At 36.2% G+C, this 25,305-nt stretch overlaps 1 protein-coding gene across 2 annotated transcripts in view; it reads right to left on the bottom strand.

Annotated features, from left to right (window-relative positions):
* Positions 1-1,095: 1,095 nt before the first annotated feature.
* Positions 1,096-25,305, bottom strand: part of LOC109037106 (carbonic anhydrase 2) — a 114,131-nt gene continuing 89,921 nt past the window's right edge. Inside the window, exons 3-7 of one of the 2 annotated variants that reach the window (XM_019051605.2) lie at positions 20,795-20,959; positions 18,490-18,628; positions 15,276-15,381; positions 13,277-13,504; positions 1,096-6,088 (exon numbers count right to left, since the gene is read on the bottom strand). In XM_019051605.2, the coding sequence (XP_018907150.1) occupies positions 5,891-6,088; positions 13,277-13,504; positions 15,276-15,381; positions 18,490-18,628; positions 20,795-20,959 (836 nt within the window). In that variant the 3' untranslated portion in view covers positions 1,096-5,890. Of the gene's footprint in view, positions 6,089-11,959; positions 12,505-13,276; positions 13,505-15,275; positions 15,382-18,489; positions 18,629-20,794; positions 20,960-25,305 lie in introns of those variants that run through there. The other variant, XM_019051606.2, reaches the window with a different exon arrangement.

Genomic DNA, 25,305 nt, shown 5'->3' with positions numbered 1-25,305 from the left:
ATCCATAATGGAATGGAACCAGTTGAAAACAGGATCTAAGGTTCCCCGATCAGCAGAAGGATCAATAATTTCTATAAAGGCACCCTTCTTCAAAAGACTTTTCAAGGGTGAAAGTGACTATGAGATCGGAGACTTTTTGAAAGACTTCGAAACACACTACCGCAAGTGTTCGGATCAAGAAAAGCGGGGCCAGCCCAGGAGTCACCTAGGAAAACGAGCCGTGCAGTATTATGACAACGAGGAAATAGTAGAGTACCTACATAGGGAGAGTATGGACAACTCGAAATATGTAGCTCTTGGGGCCCAAAAGGGTAGGTAACCTTTGAAAACGAAAAATGTCACTGTCAATCTCTAGACTCCAATATCAAACGAAAATGGACGAGAAAATTCATGAGTATGCATTCTTCCGCAAAAATGAGTAAGTTTATGCAAAAACCAAGTCAAATACGTGCTTTACCAACAACAGTTCCTAACAGTTGTGATTATAAATCACTCTGGAAAATTTGAATTCATGGATTGCCTACCCTTTTGGGGTCTAAGAGCTCCATCACCTAGCCTCAACATTTTCGACATGTCCGTACTGTCCGTATGTAGGTACTCTAGGAAATACTCTTTTCGTCCCACTGTGTGGCGCGCACGGTTTGAAACGCACAGTAGCACCTTACTAGACCGCAGAATACTTCATGCATTGCTCGTGGGGCACGTAACTCATAGTATAGCGCCTTACAACTCTGCAGGATACATCATGCATTACGCGTATACTACGGTGCGCGCTCAAATCGGTGAAAAGTCGTATTTTCTTGGTGCCGAACCCCGGTGAACAACATTTTGAACAGTACACACCGAGGGTTTACAATTGTAGGATCACAGGATTGTAGAGATTTTGTAATCCTGTATGCTTTCCGGTGAATATAATAATATAATTTAGGAGTGGAAATTTTTCAAGTTGAAATGCTGTTACGGTCTATCGTCCGGAGAAAAGAAGTTATTTTTGAAACGCCCTACTGTGTATTTCATGACTCATCAAACTCTATGCAAGAACACCTCTCAAACTTATAGATATGTTCGGGGGGAAAATATAAAAGAATAGTCGCATTTTGGCAAATTATGATGTTTATTTCGATGAAACAATCTGAACAGTTAACCTATTAGATTTGACAGGAAAAGTTTTCTGTTTGCTTACAGAAAATCTAAAGGAAGCACTAATTGCAAAACTGGGAATAGGTATCTAAAAAGCCTATTAAAATACGTAATTTTTTCGGAAAGTATAGTTTTTTAGTTCATGTATTCCATACATGATAGTATGTCGTGCTTTTAAAAGTGATTGAAACAGGAGTCGTTGAAACATCTAAGAATACATTTTTGGAATATAAAAACCGACGGCTAAGATTTCCGCCTCGTAGTCCGTGAGACCATTTTATTGGACAGACATTTCTTTACTATTTCATGGAGCATTGCAGCCTTAAGGATTCGTCATTAATTTCCACTGAATTTTAAAAGGAATAAACTAAGAAAAATAGTTCACCTATCAGAATAATTCAATAAAATATTGACCATTTAGCCGAAAAATCATTAGTCATCAAAATAATGCAAACTAATTTCCTGATTTGTATTTGCTAATGAATGATAAGCCAATAAAAATTCGAATAACTATCGATCAGTAGATGTAAATGGCACTTCAAGACAAGAACGCTGAGCCCTTGAGGACTCGAAACAAGTGGTCCTCGTATCTATACAGTTGCAATACTTTTGTTCATTTAGATATAAGGTTAGATAATCGGCATTCATTATCATTTCCTGTTTTCCGCGGTTGAATATGTTTTGGCAAGGAATACGCGCACATGAAAACTTGTAAAAAAGTTTTTAAAAATGATAAAATAAAATGTCTTAAAGTTGCAATAAAATTAAAGCTCGGAATAAACAAAAAAATTCAGAGAAAAACTATAAGTACAAGACTAAGAAAATGTATAATATTTACAATAGCCATAAGGGTATGCCTTTGAAGAGGTAATATTAATCAAATCTATGCGCATTAATCGGTACGTTGACTCCAATTCGAAGTCTCTCACAAGAAAAATATAAATAAATAAATAAAACTACGGTAAATAAATAATATTCTATGAATATGATAAAGGAAGACTGAAAATTGAAGAGCATACATAAATTAGCTGTAATTTTTACAAAGAATCGAATTATCAACAGCTCTAAACAATCAATTTTTAAATTGAAAAAAATGGACAGAAGTTATAATTCACCTATATAGTAACTAATTTTATAGCACATAGACACATCTAATGCGAATTAGAAATTCAGAATTTTGATATGATACTTTTTCTCGTTCATCTATTTTTTTTAATGATGTATAATCGACTCATTTAGTTGCCGGTCCTTTGTTTCGTTAAAAAATTCAATCAAAATGGCTTCATAATGGTTTTAGAAACACCAAACGATGTGTTTTATACGCAATATTCATAAAAACAAAACTCGCAGTGATAGGCCCTTACGAAACAAGGTAGGTAAAGTAATGTCACAAAGAAATAGACATTCTACGGCGGTCGTTGTTTGCAGTTAAACGCAGTGGCGTGGCGTGCTTTGCGATGTATCGATTGGTATGCCAGTTAAACCTATAGAAAAAGATCGATAAACAGGGTGTTCGCAGCGAACACCTTAATAATCGATTCTTTGCTGTAGGTTTAAATGGCAGAACAATTGATACATCGCAATTCACGCCACGCTGTGATTAAACGCGATTAAATGAAAAAACATTTGAATTTCTCGGAATTATGTTTCCAGTATACATTCGTCATTCATTCCTAAATATAACTACAAAAGCCCTCCTTATCAAAAATGAAACAGTCAACAGATAATCTATGAAATTGAATACTGATGGAATATGTGCAAAAGATCAATTTTTCTTCCATTCTCAATTGGATCAGAAACATTTCTAAATCCAACATTGATTGCAAGAAAATTATAGGAACCATAAAAGTAAATAATTTAAAAATCATTACTTTACATTTTAAGATCACTAGATTATAAAAAATCAATAAATAATTTACTAAAAATAAGAAATATGGTATTTTGAAGGCAAAAAATATCCTAAATTGGACAAACATCAAATGAATATTGGTCCAAAAGCATGTGAAATATTGATGAGACACGCTCATTACAATTACTACAACTACGATTCCTCACGATCGAACGATTCTAGAACGAACGGTAACAAGAAGGCACTTCAAAATGTATGTAAATTGAAGATTTCAATGAAGTCTTTAGATAGGCACACCAAGTTTATTATGAAAAATACATTAATAGAGGTAATTGGAAAATAAACGAAATATTGGGATTGACCAACCGAATAGTGGCGGTAGTAAAAAAGCAATAGGTTAAACGTATGTACTTATAGAAAATTGTTTTAGTATAGTCTACAGATATTCCATTTTATCCATTGGATTCCCTTCGACTTACGAATATGGAAATTCATTTTGTTTAACTGTAATTATACTTCAGGAGAAAATATTAGTCTAATTTTTTTTTTTTTTTTTTTTTTTTTTTTTTTTTTTTTTTTTTTTTTAACAAGGGTCTTGTACACCAAATTGTCGATTGCTAAAATATAACATCAGCCTTTTGATACCGGTCGTAATTATTGAGGGTTTTTGTGTCAGTGGCGTGGCGTGCTTTGCGATATATCGATTGTTATGTCATTTAAACCTATGGAAAAGGATCGATAAACAGGGTGCTCGCAGCGAACACCTTAATAATCGATTCTTCACCATAGGTTTAAATGGCAGAACAGTTGATACATCGCAATTTACGCCACGCCACTGTTTTGTGTACACCTACGAGATCAAAGATTAATGAATCTATTGGTTTTGAATCAAATTTTTTAAAAAAAAACTGTTAGCCTTTTTTGGGGGACCGGGATTTCTTAGCCACATTGTCCTTGATTATCGCATTTGCAAATTTTACGAGTAAAATCCCTGGATTATCCTGTATTTTCAGTCGTACCCAAATAATTTACTGCAAGAGTGCGATGGACAGGATTTTTCCGTATCATTCTGATATAGTGGCTACGTCGTAAATTGCGTCCAATGATTTCAATTAAAACAAAGTTTGAACTCTCAGATTCAAATTCAATGTTCTTTATCCTGTATCAAGTTTCCCACGGTTTGATACTACGCAGCAGAATGACTCACGAAAACCCACCTAGATTCTTATCATTTAGCGTCGATAGGTATGTCGGATTCCGTGGCCACTACATCAGTATGTAGAATTATAGACTGTCTCAGTCATGGCGTCTTTATCAGGTATCGACAAAATTAAATAATACCCAGACAAAATCAAATCGAATCTATAATAATAACGGCAAAATTGAAACGAACAAATAGATACTTAACTGTTGGATTTTCTATCAAATCCGGTATCTATTCATTGAATTCGTTCTCAACAATAAAGTAATCTCTGTATTTGTTACCAATGAATATTTATCGATACCTTTTGAAAAATGTATGCCCTTCCAGGTCAGCGTGTGACGATATCTCCATTTAAAGACGCCATACTGTACGGTCTATTGTTTTGAAAAAAAGGTTAAAAAAACAAACAGTAAGTATTAAATGTAAAAAAGATGTGACGTGTCAGGCAAAAATCACTTATCCGTAGCGACAAAAACTTTGTGTCAGATAAATACATGCCTAAAGAACTATATTTTAAACTTAAAACACACGTGAAAACCTACATACATATTTACAAACTCCTTTTGAACTCTTTTTATCCTTATTGTCGGTGGTAAAAATAGGCAGTTGCCGTATGAAAGCAATGTTTGGAGTCTCTGTATCCATCATTACTGAAAGTTATGTTCTGTAAGCTTCAATAGCACGTTGACGAATTAAGTTCATCGTGAACTTTTTTTTTCAAAAGGAACTTGCTTTCCTTTGTTTTCACTCTAAAGCTAGACGTTGTTGTTGGATACTATTGTCCTGAAACTATCATCCAATTGCACTCAGGTCAGGACTATTTAAGGGCATTTCCCTAGTGATATTTCACCTACTTTTAATAAAAACCTGCGGGCTTGTTTCCTACCAACAATGACAACCCTTGATTTCTTAAACGTGCGCTCACTTCTATTTCCTTGCATTAAAACAAGTTTCTGTTTTTTTAAACATACAAAACTTCAAATGGTAAGAAAAATATTACTTTTAAATTTACCGACCACTTGATATTATTTTTACGAATTAATCCAAAAAATATGTATAAACACTAATCAATTTTGTTGTGAGAAGCCATGTGACTTCAATTTTAAGAATTGGATAAGAACATTTCCGAAATCATATAAAATAGAATAAATAACTTTAGAAACTTTCAGCTGAACTTTGATATCGGGGTTGGTTAAAAAATTTGGCATGTCGTGCCCTATCGACATCAGAAGACCATACATTTCTGAAATAGTACGGATTTAAGAGATGAACGTTGAGATTTCAAGGGTTGAAGTAGTTTTAAATAAAGGCACAATGAGAGCGAAATAAACAAAACCGTCAAATTATCCGGGCTTTCCCTAGCCCCGACAAGTTCATTTTCTGATGGAGTCCTAAGGGCTCTGTATATCGTAATCGATTGATCTTGATCGATAAAACTCTTAACGATGTTATAATATATCGACCAAAACCATTCGATGACGTTGCAACGAGGTGCATAAGAATGCTTTTACTCCAGGATTCATCGGATGAACGACATTTTACAATAGGAACTGATTTTGCCTCATTTTGAAAACAACCTCTGTACCACTAGCTTCGTTATGCAGATATGTGCCTTAGTAAATGAGACGAACATGGGAGATCCATACTGGAAAATGAATTTCGGATGATGGAAATGCTGAATTTCAATGGCTCCCGGTTCAAACGCTCATGAGTTTGATAAGTCCAAGCATCCCGATGAGGCACGCAATGGCGTCGATCCTGAACAGTGTGGAGGCTCCGCTGTCGACAAAAGTGTGGGCGTTGTACCAAACCGGGCGGTTTGACAAGGGTTGCACCGGACGGAAATTATGCGTCAACATCCCGTGGTGCGAGTGCAGGGTCCGGAACGTGTGCACCTGAAAATATGTACCGAATTCATTTTAGTCAAAGTGATGAAAAGTGTTTGACCTCGTAATAGACTTGTACTTCAGTAGGTACTATTCTTGTCAATGAACAGGAAAAAACATTATTTATGGTCTATTTACTGTACGTAACAGGAGGGCGCAATGAAGCTGCTGTCGACGCTACTCTATGTGGTGGGGGGGGGGGGGGGTGGGCTGAGGCAAACCTCTAATTAGACGTATTTCTATCAAACGGAACTATGTGCATTATGACGTGAGCCCTGTAATGCACATATTCTTATGGGTCTCAGGGTTCATGTTTTAAGGCACATAGTTCCGTTTGATAGAAATACGTCCAATTATAATTGAAGATTAGAAAAAATAACTCTTATGCGTTTCGGGGCAAACGTAAGAGAAATACCTTTCAGAGAGAGTATCTTGAATCTGCTTTCCCTGGTAAAAATTGGCAGTTGAATCTGTGTTCCAAAATACCATAGACCTACAGCCGGCTGTAAGATTTCCAATAGCCTTCTATAGCCGGCAACACAATTTCTTATAGCCTTTTATAGCCGATGGCGACTAAGCAACAGCCTGGCGATAAAGTGTATGCTAAACGTTACTAATTAAGGATGCTAGGACTTAGTGAGTTTTTGGACTACCGCTCTCTTTTTGGGCCGTAGTATCTTGATTTATTTTGCGAGGAAAGCTCCGTACTTTTGAAGGATGCCTGCCATTCCTAACATGTTGGAGCGCCTGCAATTTTGTATGATACTGTGCAATACCTCTGGTGTGAAATAGTTGCTCCAAGCGCCGTGGTACATACGCTGCGGGCGGGCAGCCAGCGCGAAACGCGCATTGGCGCCTTCAAACCTAACAGGGATACTTCACGCATTGCGCAATGCGTGAAGTATCCCTGTTAGGTTTGAAGGCGCCAGTGCGCCGCCGCTCCGCTTTGTGTTAGGCTCTAATATTAATCTCGTGGAGTCAGCGTTTTTCAACTTATGACTTTGAAATGTTAGCACACTCTGTATGGATTATTCTCATTTTAATTGATGAAAAAAAATATGTAGTGAAGGAAAATATAATGTGCGTTTTGTAAATATTATGCTGATTCCGTACAAACTTAAGGATTTACAAAGCACACGAATTTCTACACGATTTCTTATAGCCTTTTATAGCCGATGGCGAAAGAGCAACAGCCAGGCGATAAAGTGTAAAGCCCGGCGATAGGAACTTTAGCCCGGCCGTATAATTTTTTCCACTTTCTACAGCCAGCTATATGATTTTCTATCGCCTTCGTCAGTCGGTTATAAAAACTCCTATGGCATTTTGAGACGCACCTCCTATCGCCAATTTTTACCAGGGATAATCCAATTCTAATTTTTTATGCTAATCAGTTTTTTTAGGTCATTTTGCTCTAAAGCCATTGATACACGCATTGATTCTGCAATAGTGTAAGTTTTTTGCAGTTGAACGATTTTGACTCCTATAGGAATTTTCCTCCCCCCTCCCCCACAAAAAAAAAATCTATCATAAATAGTGCGTCTACCTATAATTTGTACTTACTCATGTTGCGCTTTTCAAACTGCGTTTTCCTCGGTGTCGGAGTTGATTTTTCACGTTTTCAACGTGCGCATCGTGTTCTACACGACATTTACCCTGAAAGAAAGTTGCATTTGCAAGACAACTTTAATTTATGGTATAGCGGCCCATTGAACCATTTTTGGAACTTCTTTGACGTGTTTAAGCCAAAGTATGAGCTTTTAAAGTTTCGACTCATGCTCAATCTTTCTCCTTGACTCGCACCATGGGGCGATTTTGATTTTGAAACTGAATATCCGTATGCATCCTTGTTGAACTTGAAAATGACTTACAGTATTTGAAATAAAATACGCCTATGGTTCCTAAAAATGAGATGAGACTTTTTGCAGGTACACCGGCAAAGAGTAAGTAATCTAAAATGCACGTGATACATTGTGATGGTGAAACTAAAGAATCACTACCTCAATTTGCGCTGTTTTTTTTTTTTATTCTTTTTTCCCGCAGCCTCAATTTCTTAGACTTGGAGCCATTATCTCTCTTTTAATGCGAATATCCTCTTGAAATTTTCTACACAAAAGTTTCTGAAATTTCTAAAGTATGTCTGGGAGGAATATGTTTAGAAAAAAATTCGATTCAAATTATGTTTAATTTTATACCAGATGCGCCCTTTCCAGCCGTTCGGGTCTCCGGATGTAACATGTACTTTAGTACATGACCTTTTGCCTTGTGGGTAACTGCCTGCTTGGAGCCTTTTGAATTAGAAGTCAATTTAATTAGCATTGAGTGACACTATTTAAAGTCCAAAAAGCTGCAAGCTGTGTCTAAGAATTTCAGCCTAATAGAGATACTAACGAAATCAAAATTCGTTTGCAGACCCGCACAAGATAAATGATTTTAAATTGCCGGCTCGCAACTCCGGCAAAACGCGTCCGCATTTTAATATTTTTACGTGCAAGTGAGTTTAAAATTTTATTGAACAAATGAAATACCTATATTATTCAGAGGTTTTGAAACAGACGTTTATATTCAAATGCTAAATTGACGTGCATTAAATTTTATCAAATTTATTTTCACTGTCAGGAGCTGCATATCAAGATATACATAAAATTTTACAATATGTTTTTACTAATTTTAAAAATTTTGGCTTGAAAAACGGTACATGTTATCCACTCAATAAATGCAACGTAAGATATCAGCTCAAAAACACATATTTATTTCAAAATTTAGCGTATAACAGAATTTGGCAAAGCAATATATGAAAAACTTGCGGCAAAATGACCAACACTAGCATCATCCTTGGGTTAGTTGTACAAAGCCAATCATAAAGAGGAACGAAGAATAAAATTTTAAAAAAAAAAACGAAAGAAAGAAAGATAGCAGGTATTATTGCAAATAAAATTATCACAGGAAGCTCTTCCGGTTCAAAAATTATAGTTTCACATTAAAAGACCCATCAATAATGGAAAATTATGTAACAAACAATTGAAGCGCTATCTTGGTAATTTCCATGAGGAAGTAAACAGTAACTTTCATTTCATTTTTTAAAAAAAAAAAACTGTTTCAAAATCTTGATATGCGTATCATGCAAATGTTCTGTTTAAATACATAGATAAAAAAGTATCCATTAAAAGCAAACTGCGAAAGCACGTAATATCATGCAGTTAATTTTTAATCATTAGTGGCGCTGTTAATTTTTAATTCAAACCTTTGTAAGAGTAAATTATGTGGAAACTTTAGCTTTGAATCTTTATTTAAAGTTTCCTCAAATAAACATTAATTAATAAAAGATAAAAATAAAAAATAAAAATAAAATAAAAATAAAAATAAAAAAAACTTACACAAACTGCAGTCTTCCATCAGATTGCACATTTGTGGTTTTCCAAAGAGAAGATCATGAAAATTGACACTTTGGAGGTTTACAAGGAATAGGCCATTTTTTTTTTCAATATTCGCACCGGAGAAAATAAATAAATAACTACTGAATATTGACAGCAAGATCTCAAAAGATTTGCTCTTTTTCCGTAGTTTCGACGGTATTGACAGTCACCCAGAATTTTTGTAAGAAGTTTTTTAAGTATGCTTTTTGATCCAACAGTTAACTATTTCAAGTTGAAAGGACTACTTTTAGACAAATCAAAATCATGCGGAGTTTCATGAAAACAAATGTTACTTTTTCAAGAAATGAAAATTGAAATTCTCAACGTTGAACGTTGTGAACCGAGAAACATTGTTTCCGATGCCCGAATTATCGGAAAGATTAAACGGCGTTTATAGGTTCAGTTACACGATCAAATTGAGCCATCAAACTGAAGCTCTGATTGGTGGAAAAAGACCTGAGGTGAGGATGCGACCAATGAGAGGCCCAATTTGATGGCTCAATTTGATCGTGTAACTGGACCTTTTCATACAGTAATATAGTTAAAAAAAAAACCAGGTGCGCTGTATATGGAGTCTTTTCAGTAATATAAGCTACAAACTTTGTAACCCCCCCTCCCCTCCTCCCAAAAAAATCATAAGTAGGTACGTAATTCAATATATTACCTCGGAGAATAATATTAGCAGATAATTAAGGTCAACGAATATTTTTTTTTTGTTTCATGGAGAAAGCTGTAAATAATGTGGAATGCAGATCTTAAGAAAGTTTGAAGCTGGTAACGTAGTGCTAGGCCGTTTGCGACGACCAGTTAATCTAACGCCTTCCTCTCACTCGAATACAAATAAACATACATGAAGTCAACCGGCATATGCGTTCGAATTGAAGGGGGTCGATGATTCAAACCTTATCCACTTCGCAGTCTAGTTTCAGTTTCGAACATGCGCAAAACATCTAATAAATGAATAGATAAATTATAAACCAAATTCGACGACTTTTCAAAACCAAACAAACTGGCAAAGTCAGGACCAAAAAAATGGACCCTTTCAGTGAAAAAAATATGAGTTAAAATACACTAATTAAATACTGCAAAAGCAGCAAAAGGCACTCAACAAAATAAAGTAAAACAAAAGTAAGACACCACTAATTTTCCCTTGAAAGAGAGCCATGCTTCATGCAATAATTGGAGTATTAAACATTAGGTCTCTCATTCTATACACTGAATTCGATGTGTGAATTTTAAAGCTGTGCCTCAGCGGGTAAATGACATAAATAAAATGGAGATTACCATGGGTAATTCAGATAAATTTACAAAGGATTCACTCATTGATGTTGCCTTTAGGTTTTGTATTTCTAAAGACAACAATGCTAGTATTGGGACTTGAGAGACTCGCTACTTTGCTTGTAAGTATATTTGTTTTTGCACTAGATTTTTCTTCAGTTGGAAGGTAAAATGAAAAATTCATTTCGAACCTTCAACTTTTTGCACCCTCGGAAACTTCAGGCACAAACAAAAGAATAAATAAATTAATGTAATAAACTTATATTATTTGGCTTTAAATTTCTTTCACTTCTTGAAAAATGTAGAGGGCAGTTATTGCCTAAACGTTTCTCATCAAGACACGCAGCACTAAATTATCTGTAAAGCATAATTTGACTCGGACTAGACTCAGATCATAAGAACTATATTTAATTTGACTTTACCTATAATAATTTAATTTAATTCATTAAATAATAGAATAATTTAATTTTAATTTTATTTCCTTTAGACCAATCAGACCCGCTCCAACGAGTTGATTGCGGCAGTTCAAAAAATGTTTTTCGATAGCTGCCCTGGTAAAAAGCCCTGGTGGAAAGCTGCATACTTTTGAAGTATGCCTGCCATTCCTAATATGTTGGAGCGCCTTCAATTTCGTATGATACTGTGGAATACCTCTGGTGTGAAATAGTGCTTCAAGCGCCGTGGCCGCTGCGGCGCGGCGGGCGGGTTAGCCAGCGCGAAAAGCGCATTAGCGCCTACAAACCTAACAGGGATACTTCAAGCATTGCGCAATGCGTGAAGTATCCCTGTTAGGTTTGTAGGCGCTAGTGCGTGCTGAACTCTGGCAGCACGCCGCTCCGCTCTTGTTAGGCTCCAATATATAATCTCGCGGAGTCAGCGTTTTTCAACCCGTGATTTTAAAATGTTTGCACATCCTGTATGGATTATTCTCATTTTAATTGATGAAAAAAAATATGCATTAAAGGAAAATATAATGTGTGTTTTGTAAATATTATGGTGGTCTCCGTGTCAAACTTAATGATTTCGAAAGCGCACGAATTTCTACACAATTTCTTATAGCCTTTTATAGCCGATGGCGATAAAGTGTAAAGCCCGGCGATAGGAGCTACAGCCCGACTGTATACTTTTTTTATCGCTTTGTTAGCTTGTTAGCCCGGCTATATAATTTCTCCGCTTTCTACAGCCAGCTATACGATTTTCTATTGCCTTCTTTAGCCGGCTATAAGAATTCCTATGGTATTTTGAAACGCAGCTCCTATCGCCAATTTTTACCAGGGTGAAGCTTCTGAGGCTACCGTTTCTGGCCCGTTATGAAACAGGTATTATTTGGAAATCTAAGCTGAGTCAACTAAGTTTCATTGTAAAATTGACTTCCTTTTGCGATAAGGAACTGCTGTTTCTGACTCATTTTAAAAAAAATGTATGGGCCCCTTCGTTTCCATATGTAGATAGGTGAATTTATGGCTGAGCTAGACTGAAGTTCTTTATTGCAAAATGAAGTTCAAATGTGCATGACGTTGTTTAAGTTTGACGTGCGGTCACTACGTATAGTTATGCATACGGATATTGCGGGTACTGGCTGTAGTGATAGTAGTCGGCATACGCATAGAAAAAGTCGCAGTAATCGGGGAAATCTCTGTTGTACAGGATCACACGTCCGTTTCTAGCTTGGACCGGCCGAAAGTTACTCCGAAGCAATCCAAAATGGGAGTGAATAGTTCGGAATTTCGCTAACTAAAATCGTTCACAAAAAATTAGAGGAAAAGTTAGTACATAATGCGATTCATGCAAAGTATCCTTATACACACATGAGCAAAGCAAATTGAAGCACTAAGAACAGGACAAAACCTTGCATAACCAGAATAGCGTCTAATTAAAGTAAGCATCATAATCGGCGACATTTTTCATATCAAGCGGCCAAAAATTCGGTGAGTGTCAATTATGTTGTTTCGAATCAAACTTATTCTTAAGACTTTATTCCGCTTGTGGGAATCCCAAACCAACAAAATTAACTATACATATAATTCAAAACTTTCTCATCGGTATTGATTTAAGTTTTTAAAGCTAAATTTTTTATGATGGCCAAATGGATAACTGTACAGGTTTTTTCCATCCTTGTGATCGAATTTCCTCTGTAAAATCTTAAGAATATAATTTAGGCTTTTAAAATTGTGTGTTTTGGATTTGATCAATTTCCATTCATAGTTCTGGTAATATTACGCAAAGGTATTTGGAAACGGAAATTCTTACGATATTTAAATGTCAGTCATCACAAAAAAAAAACTCCCCAAATTTTTAAAGAGCAGATTTTTCCTTTAAAAAATCGCAAACCGAGAAACTTAGTATAGAAACGAAAAGCTCTGTTAAAAGAAACAAAATATCTACATCGGGTTAGAAAATTAAATATCATGCCAAGATGATCCATCATTCTGGAAGCATGCTTAGGTACATATACAATCAAATAGCAGGCAATAGCACGTGTGAATCAAACTAATTTTGCACCAACCTGAGTATGGGAAAGTAGAACAGGATGTTTGAAATCTATCCACGTTACGACTTCCAGACAAGGCGGCGTTGTTAGAGATCCTAAATATGAAAAATACCTCTCCGGGTTGCATGGAAGGAGAGATGCAAGGACAGGAACATTTTCTAGGTATTCTTTCTTGTCAGCCTCCGTCACGTCTGGCAGGGCTTTTATTAACGTTTGGTACACATCATTCTCGAACGGTGAGATCTGTAACAACATTATTTCCATTATCAACAGAATGGACCACTAGACAAGGTACGAATTTCAGCATTCTGATACATGTCTCTTTACCAAAATTTTACGTAAAACACGATGCGCACAACGAAAATTACCGAAATCAACTCCTTCCGAAGATATTTAATGATTCTTGGTGCGTGAATTGAAACCACCCGCTCATGAAAACTCAATGCTCTACGTGATTCAATCGCGCGCTAAACGTTATCATGAGCGTCTCTGCGATATAAAAATCTGGCAACCTCCATCTTGACACTTTGGCTCAGCTATAGCAAATTACTTATAGTTTGAAAAACACATGGTGGGAAATGAACATCGCTCGATTGAGAAGCTTGCTGAAACCGTTGTAGTGCGCGATTTGACTCACGTAGAGCTTTGAGTTTCTTGTGAGCGGGCAGTTCAAATTCCTCGTAACCAATGTGTAATAAAAACTGTAATATCTTCGTTAAGAGTTGGTTTCAGTAATTTTCGTTGTTCAAATCGTGTTTTACGGGAAATTCTGGTTAAGAAGCATGTATCAGAATGCTTAAATTCGCACCTTGTCTAGTGGTCCATTACTTGTTTCTTGAGTGGTTTATGCTAGAGTACCTTTATAGACAGACTATGGCCATTTCTGTGCCGGTTTTTCATTCGTCTTGTGAAAATAGGGTGACACGATGTTCTTACGGCCGTAATAAACAAAGATGATGGCTGTTATCAGCAAGCAAGTTTCGAGGTTATGCACATCTTACATCCTCCTGTGATATAGGCGAAAGGCCGATTTAATAGGGTTTTCATGTGTTTTTCATGTGTCATTCGTAGATATGCTGGTTTAAAACTGTTATTGCCGTATAATTGAAATTTTTGTCAAATTTCAGCTTCTCAGCAATGTTTCGGTGAGCCGCCATCTTGTTTGTTTATTTACGGCCGCAAAAGCATCGTGAAACCTAAAAACTCGTTGACCAATCAAAAAGCGGCACAGTTTTCCTGTAGTAAAAAGATACGAATGACCATACTCTGTCTATGGAAGGCACTCTAGTTTATGCGAAAGCCTGAAAGAGAGCACTCTGTTGAACGAATTAGACCTTTGAAACGGTTGTAAATCGTTCATACTCGAAGATCTGAGCTTCCTCTTCTGGACCTTTATTGTTCCTCTCGGTGAACGGTGCAAACAGGAGTGTAACTGTGGGCTGAATATTGAAATTGATAGACAAAGCTTTAGACAAAGAATACATAGGGAGTATGGAGCGATCCGATTGGTTGAAATGGGTGGTTCTTATAGACTAAGGGGCAAAATTATGGGCTAACTATAAGGTCTCTCTTAGGTTACTGTTTATTAGTCTATTACTTACCTCCTTTATTCATTACAACCACCTACCTCCACTAAAAGGATCCCACCATATCACTTTTGTCCTCTTTATCTATAGCTTTGTCCATCAATTTCAATAATCGACCCGCAGGAGAGACTCTTGCCTTGATTACATACCTCAAAAACTACGTTCATTTTTTTCTCCCTTCTTTTCTTTAAGAAATATTACTTACTTTGCATTTTTGTTGAATTTTTTATTGATTAAATTTCGGATGATATCTAGCCCAAATTTTGCACCGTTATGATCAATGATCTTCCTTCAAAAATGTAAAGTGTGACTGAGATTATGCTACTTCACAATCTGAGATCGACATTCGTCTATTTTCGCCATTGATGTTTTCTGCATTAAAAGGATGTGATGTGAAAAATTCTCTCGTAAGGAGACAAATATTTTACCTCGAAGAAAGTTGCTAACACGACTAGGCCATCTTTGTAATTTGATGCATTGTCAATATTTCCGTAGTCAGAATTGTAAAACACCATATGCAATTCCATTGGAAAACTGAAAAATAAAGAAAACCATAAATCATCAAAGCAATGGTCGAAATATGTCAGAATTCTATCTCTCCTCTACCTGCAATCAGAGTACTTGCACGCATTTGAAGAGAATCAACCTAACTACGCAAGCTTCCAGAACTTTATGTCCACCTACCTTTCGTCCATTAAATAAATGTCCACCGCTATTTATGTCCACTAAACGTTAAGTTCAGTCTATATTAAGTCCACATGATTTAATGTCCAACCATGAATATGTCCAAAATTGTCCAAATTGTGGCCATGTTATGTCCACATTTTTTTCTTCTCATTTAAATGACAGGAAGCCACCTCAAAAATAAATGCATACTACTGCTACCTTCATTCTTAAAAACATTTCATTCATGAATCAAGTTGACGCGAAATAGTTGCTTAAAGCGTTGCGGCGCGGCAGGCAACCAACGTGACACGCGCAATGGGCGCCTACAAACCTAACGGGATACTTCACGCGTTGCGCAATGCGTGAAGTATCCCGTTAGGTTTGTAGGCGCCAGAGCGCGTTCTGCGCTGCTAACACGCCGCTCCGCTCTGTGTTAGGCTCGCGGAAAAACTCGCGGAGTCAGCGTTTTTCAACTCATGATTTTGAAATGTTTGCACCTCTGCATTGCCTTTTAAACTGATGAAAAAGAAATATGTACTACTGGAAAAATATAATGTGTTTTTTGTAAATATAGAGTAGTTCCGTGTCAAATTTAATGATTTCAAAGCATTCAAATTTATTCTTTTATGTTTTGGTACTCTTAAGCCTAAATGCATAATTTTCTCTGATGTATTATTTTTTAAACAAAAAACTCAGCAACGTGGAATCTTGAAATTCTATAAGTATTTTTTTATTTCATAAGCTGGAGTCAATTCACAAAGAGTTAAAAGGCGTTAAGTACTTTCGTTTTCTGTTGGAAAAATAAAACATTACAAAAAATTAGGCAACATGGAATGCATTTAAGCTGATTCCGCTCAAGACCGTCCACTTTACTTAATTAGTGAACTCGCGATGATATGGCTCCAGCGATTGTGTTTGCCTTGTTGCCATGTATGTCATTGCGTCGTCGCTTCTTCTTATCCAATCAGGTGCATGCTTTCATCCTGGGGAATATTGACGTCACAGCAGATATAAATTGTAAAGAAACGCCCGAAAATTTTGTTTGACCGCAGTGCGTTTTGCGTCCGCCTTTCGCCTCTGTACCGTAATTTTGTTTTCTTCTTCCTCTTCTTTTATGTGACTCTCATGAATTTTGATATTCAAAAGTTATTCTTACAAGTTTTTCGAACTTGCAATTATCGTCGGTACTTACTTTTATTCATTTCAACCTCTATTTTTATAATCTTACCACAAAAAAAAGAAGTAGTGTTACCATTTCAGAGAACTTTAAAGAGCATTCATTACAGCACCAGAGAAAGGGCAATTTTTACGAAGTATTAGTAGCATTCACCAGAACGAAGAAGTCTTTAAAAGAATTCTTTGAGAGGGATTTTAATGATTCCCAACTACCAAAATTAAATGAAGGGAAGACAGACGGATTTAACTAGAATCAGCCTCAGCATATCAAACGTTGCCAAATTTTCTCTTATATTGTTTTATTCCTTAAAGATGAAACTAGGCAAGACTGAAAATTGCAATTTCATGAGCATATTCCCGATAAACTAGATATTCCACAGATATCTTTAAGGCGTCAAGTATATATAGTTATTTAATACAAGAAAAAAAGAGAAAAAAAATAAGAGAAAATTGGGCGCCATGAGAGGCAGTTAAACTGATGAGCCGTGATAAATATGCGTCCAAATAAGTTTAAGATTTTGAGGTTAAAACAGTATACCAAATCGGCCGTCAACCCAAGATACAACACTGCCTTTTTGCTCTGCAGCGGTTTTTAATTTTCTCAGAGGATCACTAGAGTGGACCTCTAAAAAAAGTTCAATCATGGGATGATAATGTTAAATTTATTCAAATTTGATACAATTTTCCTGTCTAGTGAATTATTTTTACATTCGTGGAACGCCTCCCCTAACCTTGAAAACATCACTATTTTGGAGAAGACAACGAATATGACTTCCCTCTTCGAAAATTCAACTCGAATAAACCCCGAAAATCAACAATTTCCTGTCGTTGATTCGCAGATAAATCGTAGATAACACATTTTACACCATTGCTCACCGAAGACGTCGAGCTTTGAAGCGCCCATTGATGCTGGGAGCAACAACAATTCAAACAATATTTACTACCTCTCCCGACTATGGCTATTTAACTGCAATGCGCTCTCGTAACACCTGTGGGACATTAATACCATATTGCAGCGCATGAGGCTCCAAAAAACCCATCCGTCAATACACGTCAGAAAAACCCTCGTCACTTTAAGCCTGCATGATGTTATTCGATCCGAAACAGTGCAAATTTAACACTTGCAATGTACAATTTTCTACTCCAACAATAGGGTGAAGGGGGATTCCTAGACTGGAGGAGTGTGTACAGATCGTTTCATTGAAACCTCAAGGGCCAATGGGACAGCTAACCTTTCCACACGATGTATCCGAAACTAGGATTCCTTTTTGACAGTTGTAACAATCCCAGTTTTCGTGTATATTTCAGCAACCGTGCGGAGCAACGTCCAATAAATCAACCGAAATTCAAACATTGCAACTCAATAACTGCATTTTCAAATGACCGCTTGCAAGCTGCACCTTATTTATTCCCTTGGTCCATGCCGTAGCTAACACCAGATTTTGCAAACTCATATTTCCTCTGAATAAATATTGGGTATTTGTGCAATATTTTCAGAGAGAATGGAACAAGTGATAGGTTTGCTGGAAGACGTGTACGATGCAGGACGAAATATTATCTGACAAAGAAATTGTAATTGGATGGTTTAAGAGGGTTACACAATTTTTTTAGTAATAAGCACAGGGACAATTCGTATTAGTTTAAGAAGATTTTTTTGTAGTGATGAGCAGAGGCAGAGCGACCACTTTGTGCTGACCCAGAGTGAAAAGTATAAAACAAAATCCTGACTTTTTATACAATAAATAGCGTATTTTTGGCTTTCAATTTAGAATGAAAATGAAGAAGTTTTCTCAGACTTACCTATGATTATTGATGAGATCTTCACTGCCTATTGAGTCATTGGTCCCCCAATGAAAATGCATTTGCTCAAAGAAGTATTCTTTCTGCAAAGGCCCTCCTTTTATCGATGCCGGGGAAGAGAAATTGTACTTCAGCATCACTATAAAAAATGGAATATCACTGAAATAAGTGGCTCTTCTATGATAAAATAAAACAAACATTCATACATACATATGAGTCGCTCATATAGCGCTATCTGGCGCTTTGCGACGCCTAATCGCCACAATACTCGTCCTAAAAAACCCATAAAGCTTAAAATAAAGTAGCTTTCGAAAAAAAAGTAACATGCGCTTTAGATTATTGTACCACCAACTTTACTTAAGATCAGATTTTTTTCTCTCAGAAACGCATATTCATTGCATGCATGAACACAATTGTATTGATTTTAGTTTTGAATGCAGAAGCAACAGATTAAAGTCTTTTTTTCTTTCTCTTTTTTACAAAATACATAATAAGTTTATTTAACAAAACATTTTCAAAATCTTCGATCATGTACAATGACACGGTTCATGATATATTGATAATATGTTCCGAAATAGTAGCAGTTCAAATTTTCTACTCCTGTTTTAATAATCAAGGCGGTAACAAAAACAAAAACAGAAACTTTGGTGCTTGCAATTTCAATAGAATAATATTTACATAGAGAGATAATTGGAAAATATGTCCGAGTTGGTAATGGTTAATTCTCCATTATTTCGATGAGCAAGTAAAGTAGGATACATAAGTTACAGCACTGAAAAATGAGATATGGGTCCCCAGAGTTCAGGCATCAAAATACTCGAGGAAATATTCTCGTAGGAAGCTCCTTCAAATTTGCAAACCGCAACAAGCAAAACATGATATCATCTTTATACCAACCACAACGCTACTACTCAACACGCCGTTTGCTCAGAATACGTCAAACAGTGGTAGCAAAAATAATTTATCATTCAATTTGTCTCGGGTAACCATCTTTAGCATGAATTTAAATGCATTTCTTCCTTTCTTTGGTTCTGGGGAGAAAAGAAATTAAAAGCGCTTTTCTCTTTGAAGCATTGTGTCGCTCATACTCGTAAGATTTAATTCTTATCGATGCAGATTAATAACAATGATTAGTTCCTCATGCTTACATCTAAATAGTGGCTTGTAAGCAGTAGCTTATCATTGTAACATTTTTTTTCTGGATTAGTCATTATGGCGCACGGTTATACCCAGAACAGTGCATAGCAGGACCTTGTCTCATCTGTCTATTTAGGAAGCGTTTCACATCGCACCATTTTACGCTTCATTCACTTTCACGCACATAAACCGATTGCAATTCCGCACTTTTCATGCATTGTAATTTTACATCGGTAAGTTCTATTGTGCGAGTCGGCAAATGATATGAGAAAGATTCGGAAAAATCAACATTGGCCTTATTTGACAATTTTTTCAACAGAATTGATGGATTCTTGATGAGAATCGGGTGAAAATACTTGATAATTGAAGAATGTTTGCTCGCAATTTATAGAGAATTGGCAGGCAATCAGTAAAATTAAAATTCAATAGATAGTCCGTCCAATTCAGCCCTAATTCAATCGGTCAGTCTCAAAAATGCTCATGCGCCAAAAATCGAAGATTAAATAATTGACGATCTGTTATATGCTTCGGTATTAATGCATACCTTGTAGCAAAGTGACAAACAGAGAAAACGATTTTTATTTTACACAATTGACTATTAGTTGGGGAAAAAAAATATCGACGGTGAAACTACCAAACCACGTATCTCGGTTTGCGACGTCGCAGACTTCCTGCCATACTGTAGTTTTTAAATAGAAAACTACTCAACGTCAATTCGTGAAAACTTCCGTGATTTTTCCTCTTTGTGCGGAGAAAAATCTGTGAAAATTGTAAGGAATGATATTGATTTGATCTCCTTCAAAAAAATAAAATGTGAGTGGAGATTTTTAAACACCGCAAACGAGATACGTGGTTTGGTAGTTTCACCGTCGATATTACAATTTGTCCATTTATCCTTGAAAAAGGCTCAACCACCAATTGGTTTTTTCGGGTTTTTTTTGCTCAAATTATAAGACGATTTCTGAAATAACTATAACCAAACTTTGTATTGTAAATCTCTTTTATATGGATTTTCCTACTTTGAGACGTAGAACAGATCGATTAAAACGGCTTTTATTGCTTCTCTCGTTCTTTCAATTTTGGCGATTGAGCCTTCCTTGGATTGGTCTGTTGAATCCCAATACAAATTGATACCCCAACCCTCATTATTTGGTGCAACTGCAGTTACCTGTGTGCCCGTTGTTGGTAATCATAGCCGAGGATGGTACTTCGTTGAAATTTGTGAACTCCAACGGAGGGAGGTAGACTCTCGTCACGAGACTTTCTTCAATGTCAATTGGTGATTGATACTTTCCGGAGCATGTTCCGTACTGTTCCGACCATGAATTTGGCGCTGCAACAGAAAATTCCCCATTTTTTTCAAACGCTGACTTACAGGAAGTGAAATGAAATTTAGGTCATTCTGTTCCTCATTAATGTTCTTAAGGCGATTCGATGGATGCCATATTTTATATCAGAACGCCATGCAATATATCGCATTGATTGGCTCCATTTTTTCAGTTACTCGTCATTTTTCTCGAATTTTGAGATCGCAATTTTGTTGCCCGGAGCCTAATTCACTTACCAATTTTCATAAACAAATTTAGCGTATATTGAGGGCGTAGTTTTTTTAGAGGAAAAATATCGCATTCGACACTGATATCGAAACTGCACTCGAATGCGATATTTTTCCTCTGAAAAAACCACGCCTTTCATACGTTGAATTTGGTTGTCAAAATTGATATGTGAATTCTTTAGCCTCCTGGCAACAGAATTGCGATCTCATAATATGAAAAAAATGACGATTAGCTGAAAAAATGGGACCAATCGATGCGATACATTGCATGTCGTTCTGACACAAAATATGACGTCCATCGAATCACCTGGAGGTACATCAAATAATAAAATAAAGGGGTGTCCGGAAATGGAGGGGCAAGAGCCAGAGGGGCTTGACTACACTGCAGCGTTTCGGAGTTTTGCTGAACAACTTTATTTCAACTAGCGAATGATTTAAGTAAAAAGTTCATAAAATTTTCGTGACATCGGAAATGAAATAGACAAACAATTTCAAGAGAAACATTCCATTTACTCTTGGGTAAATTAATACATTATTAAATGAAACTTCGCAACGTTGCGGCTCACTTAAGCCCCTCTAGCCCTCTACCCTTCCAACTGTGTTTTAAATCTAAGGAAGCTCGAAGAGATGCCTGATGGAGGGGAAAAGGCCAACTAGACGTTTGAAAACACTTGTAATTTTTTAAAATTCTAGAAGGAAGATAAGGGGCAAGAAATCAGTTTTTCATTAGAATCAGAAAACATTGTAAGAATGTTGCATGTATTGACACTTTGTTCGATACAAAATAACGGAATGGTGACCAAGTTCTTCATATAAAATAAAATCAAGAACTTTTAAATGAGATAGCATTTTTATTTCAAACAATATTTTGTGGGTGCCTTCGCGCCATCATCAGATTCAAAAGCTCCGAATTACATGGCACTATCATACAGATAATTTGCACTCCCAATTTCAAGGCAAAGCTTTTCTTATCACCTTAAAACTGATAAAAAAAAAAGTGTTGCCTTGAAAGGTATTTCTGTAGACAACGCCCGCGCCGTCGATTTTTGACCTCGATTTCAGTGGCGTGGCGTGAATTGCGATATATCGATTGTTATGCCATTTAAACCTATGAAAAAAGATCGATTAGCAGGGTGTTCGCAGCGAACACCTTAGTAATCGATTCTTTACCATAGTTTCAAATGGCAAGGTATCGATAATCGATTATTCACGCCACGCCACTGCTCGATTTCCACTTTTCTGACCGTTGAGCGCTGAGGGACAAGCTAAATATTAATACGCTATCTAATAGTCCCGAATGTAGCCTGATTGGATTCCATTTTGCAATAAGGAACCACAATCTCTGGCTCTCCCTTTAAAGCACGTATCTGCATAGAGAAACCAAATACATGGATGTTGTGTTTTGAAATGAACCAGCAATGGTTACTTATTGCAAAATGTAATCCAATTGAAGCTGAGGGGAATTGAAACAATCAGGGTTAAATATTGGAGTCAAAAACCATCGACAATGGGCTTTCTTCTCACAAGACCCCAGAGAAGGTGTTATTGTATATTATCTAGAGGTGTGCTATGTTTTTTGAATGAATTGAGTTTTTTTACTTTTGGCCTTTCACTTCCCTTTCTTCTGGTACTGGGCTACCACTCCATAATCCCATCATAAATCTTTGACTTATTTTATCCAACATTTTTGTGGAAACTGGTACGATCTGGCGTGAATTAAATCATATTTTGGGAAAAGGAACCAAAAATTCTTGCTCATTTTAGAAACAACTTTTTTGCCATTAATTAATTACTATGCAAATAAGTAGGTATTTTTATGAGTGAACCAGAAATAGTTTGCATTTTGCAAAAAGGAACCGAGAGTATTCTAATGTTGCTGGGATTGTGCAACTTACATTCTTTGCAAAAAAATTACAGAAATCACGCAAAAAAAAAATTTGCAAAGGTAATTTTCGTCTTGAGGTTGCAGTTTATCGGGAGTGAAGATATAACTTGTTAAGATGCTCGGTTTATATTTGCGAGGTAAAAAAGTTGCACATTCTTGGCTTTTCATTCAAGAAGTAAGAAACTTCTCTGTTGTTTCCTGTATACTGATTTACCTTATTGTAAAGATATTGTATATAATTCCTTTGGAAGTTTACAAAATAAAAACCTTAAAAAAAAAAAAAAAAAAATTCTTGGCGACATTGGAATGCTCTTGGTTCCTCGTTCCAAAATACCATCCAAATGAGGGTTCCTCGAGACAAAATATTTAATTTAAATATATAATTAATTATAAATTAATAAATAAATTAAAAAATAATTAACTAATAAATAAAAAATAAATAAATAAAAAAATAATAAATAATTAATTAATAAATTTTTTATTTTTTTTATTTTATTAATTAATTATTACTATATTTTTTTTATATTATTTTTTTTATATTTTATTTCAAAATATTTTATTTTTTTATTTTTTTCCATTTATTTTGGAAAGGGGGGAGCTAGATGTGCCCGTCAGGTGCACGACACGGACCACTGATCGGAATATTGGGAAAATTACGTTATGCTTTTTATGAGCGACCTGGAGTGAAGCCTCATCACAGACTCTAACTTCTCTAACATCCTGACTAGATTCTCTGCTTTAACATGCACTCACACTCACACGGAGGGCAGTGTATTTATTACGCGCACACACAGTTGCATACAGGAACAGTGTATTTATTAATAGACTGATTTCTGAGCGGCTAAATGAAGTGGGAGCACAAAGGCCCTTCAACTCGTCTCACGATAAGGTGAATGAACCCGCACGATGTATCCTCTGCTAAAATCCCAACTGCTACTTTCATCAGGACGTATTTATGCTAAAAAGAACTATGTTGCACACAAAACCTGCTATGCATAGAGCTCCTTTTGGCATAAACACGTCTATCTGTAAGTTCACCCGGTGCTATAAATAGTTTCTCGGCGAAAAGAACTTAACTATAGACTATGATTTCTGCTTACTAACTCTGTTTTTAATCGGAAAATTTTGGGGCATTTCTGACCGAGAATTTCAGGGCCTATTCCTCTTTTTGGGGAATGTTTGTGAGATGAAAGTCAAAATTAAAGTCAAAAGTTACCCTCTTGTGACTTTGGGCAGTAATTCTCGTCTTCACATCGAATGCATTTTTTATCGTTGACCGTTAAAATGGGGACAAGAGGGGGGGTAATGTGGACCGAGTTCATCAGGAAGGAACTAACCCTCATTAAGTTGAAACCGAGAAAAAGAGGTTTAAAGTTTTATTCCTGCATATAGCTCAACGTGAGAAAGAAACTTGAACCCCTCTTTTCACAAACTAATTTCTTTTTTCGACTTTGAGATTTTTGCGGGAGAGAATAAACGACCAGTGGAGTTCAGAAACACTCTTGGCTCAATTTTTTCGAAAATGTGGGTTGGTTCCTTTCTGATAAACTCGGTCCATGTGTCCTTTGGCCATTTTATTACATTGAAAAAAAAATCTCGGTGTATTTACTAAGAAAAGGGTAAAATTACCAAGAATGCAGGGTTCTATTTGATCCCAGTTTTTTCTGGTAAAAATTTTACCGAGAAATCTCGGTAAAATTATTGAACTTTCTCGGTAATTTTACTGGATCCCGGTAAAAACGCCAATTTTTTTTATCGACTGTGGTAGAAATTACCGAGATAAAATGGCAAAGTTATTGGGAATTGATTACCAATAAGAGTGGTATTCTTACCTGAAAAAAACAGTAAAAGCCCGGTTTTTAGGTAAGCTTACCAGTCTGTCTTGGTAAAATTACCAATTATTGGTAAAAAAAAAAAAGTGAGATGGTAAAGGCACGAACGGACCGTGGTAAAAACGCCAAGAATTTTTTTTCAGTGTAATGCTATACCCTTGAGTTGGCTTCATCGGTAGTGGTCGACATGCCTAGTTCGATGGAAAACTACTCAAATTGACCTTCCCGTAGGAAAAGTGCTTTCATTGCACCTGGTTATTATGATTGAAGTAATAAACGGATGATTTAAAGAGCAATTAAATCTAGATCGGCAGTAAACTCCTACAATTCGCTAAGTGCCCAAATACTTGAAAACGATGATCGTTCAACTCATTTCGCAGATCGTTGCTGTTATGAAACGCGTGCCA

Source organism: Bemisia tabaci, chromosome 8 (genome assembly GCF_918797505.1).
Source record: "Bemisia tabaci chromosome 8, PGI_BMITA_v3".
NCBI classification, from domain to species: Eukaryota; Metazoa; Arthropoda; class Insecta; order Hemiptera; family Aleyrodidae; genus Bemisia; species Bemisia tabaci.
Note: the sequence above shows the minus strand (reverse complement) of the source record. Positions and strands in the feature narration are given on the sequence as shown.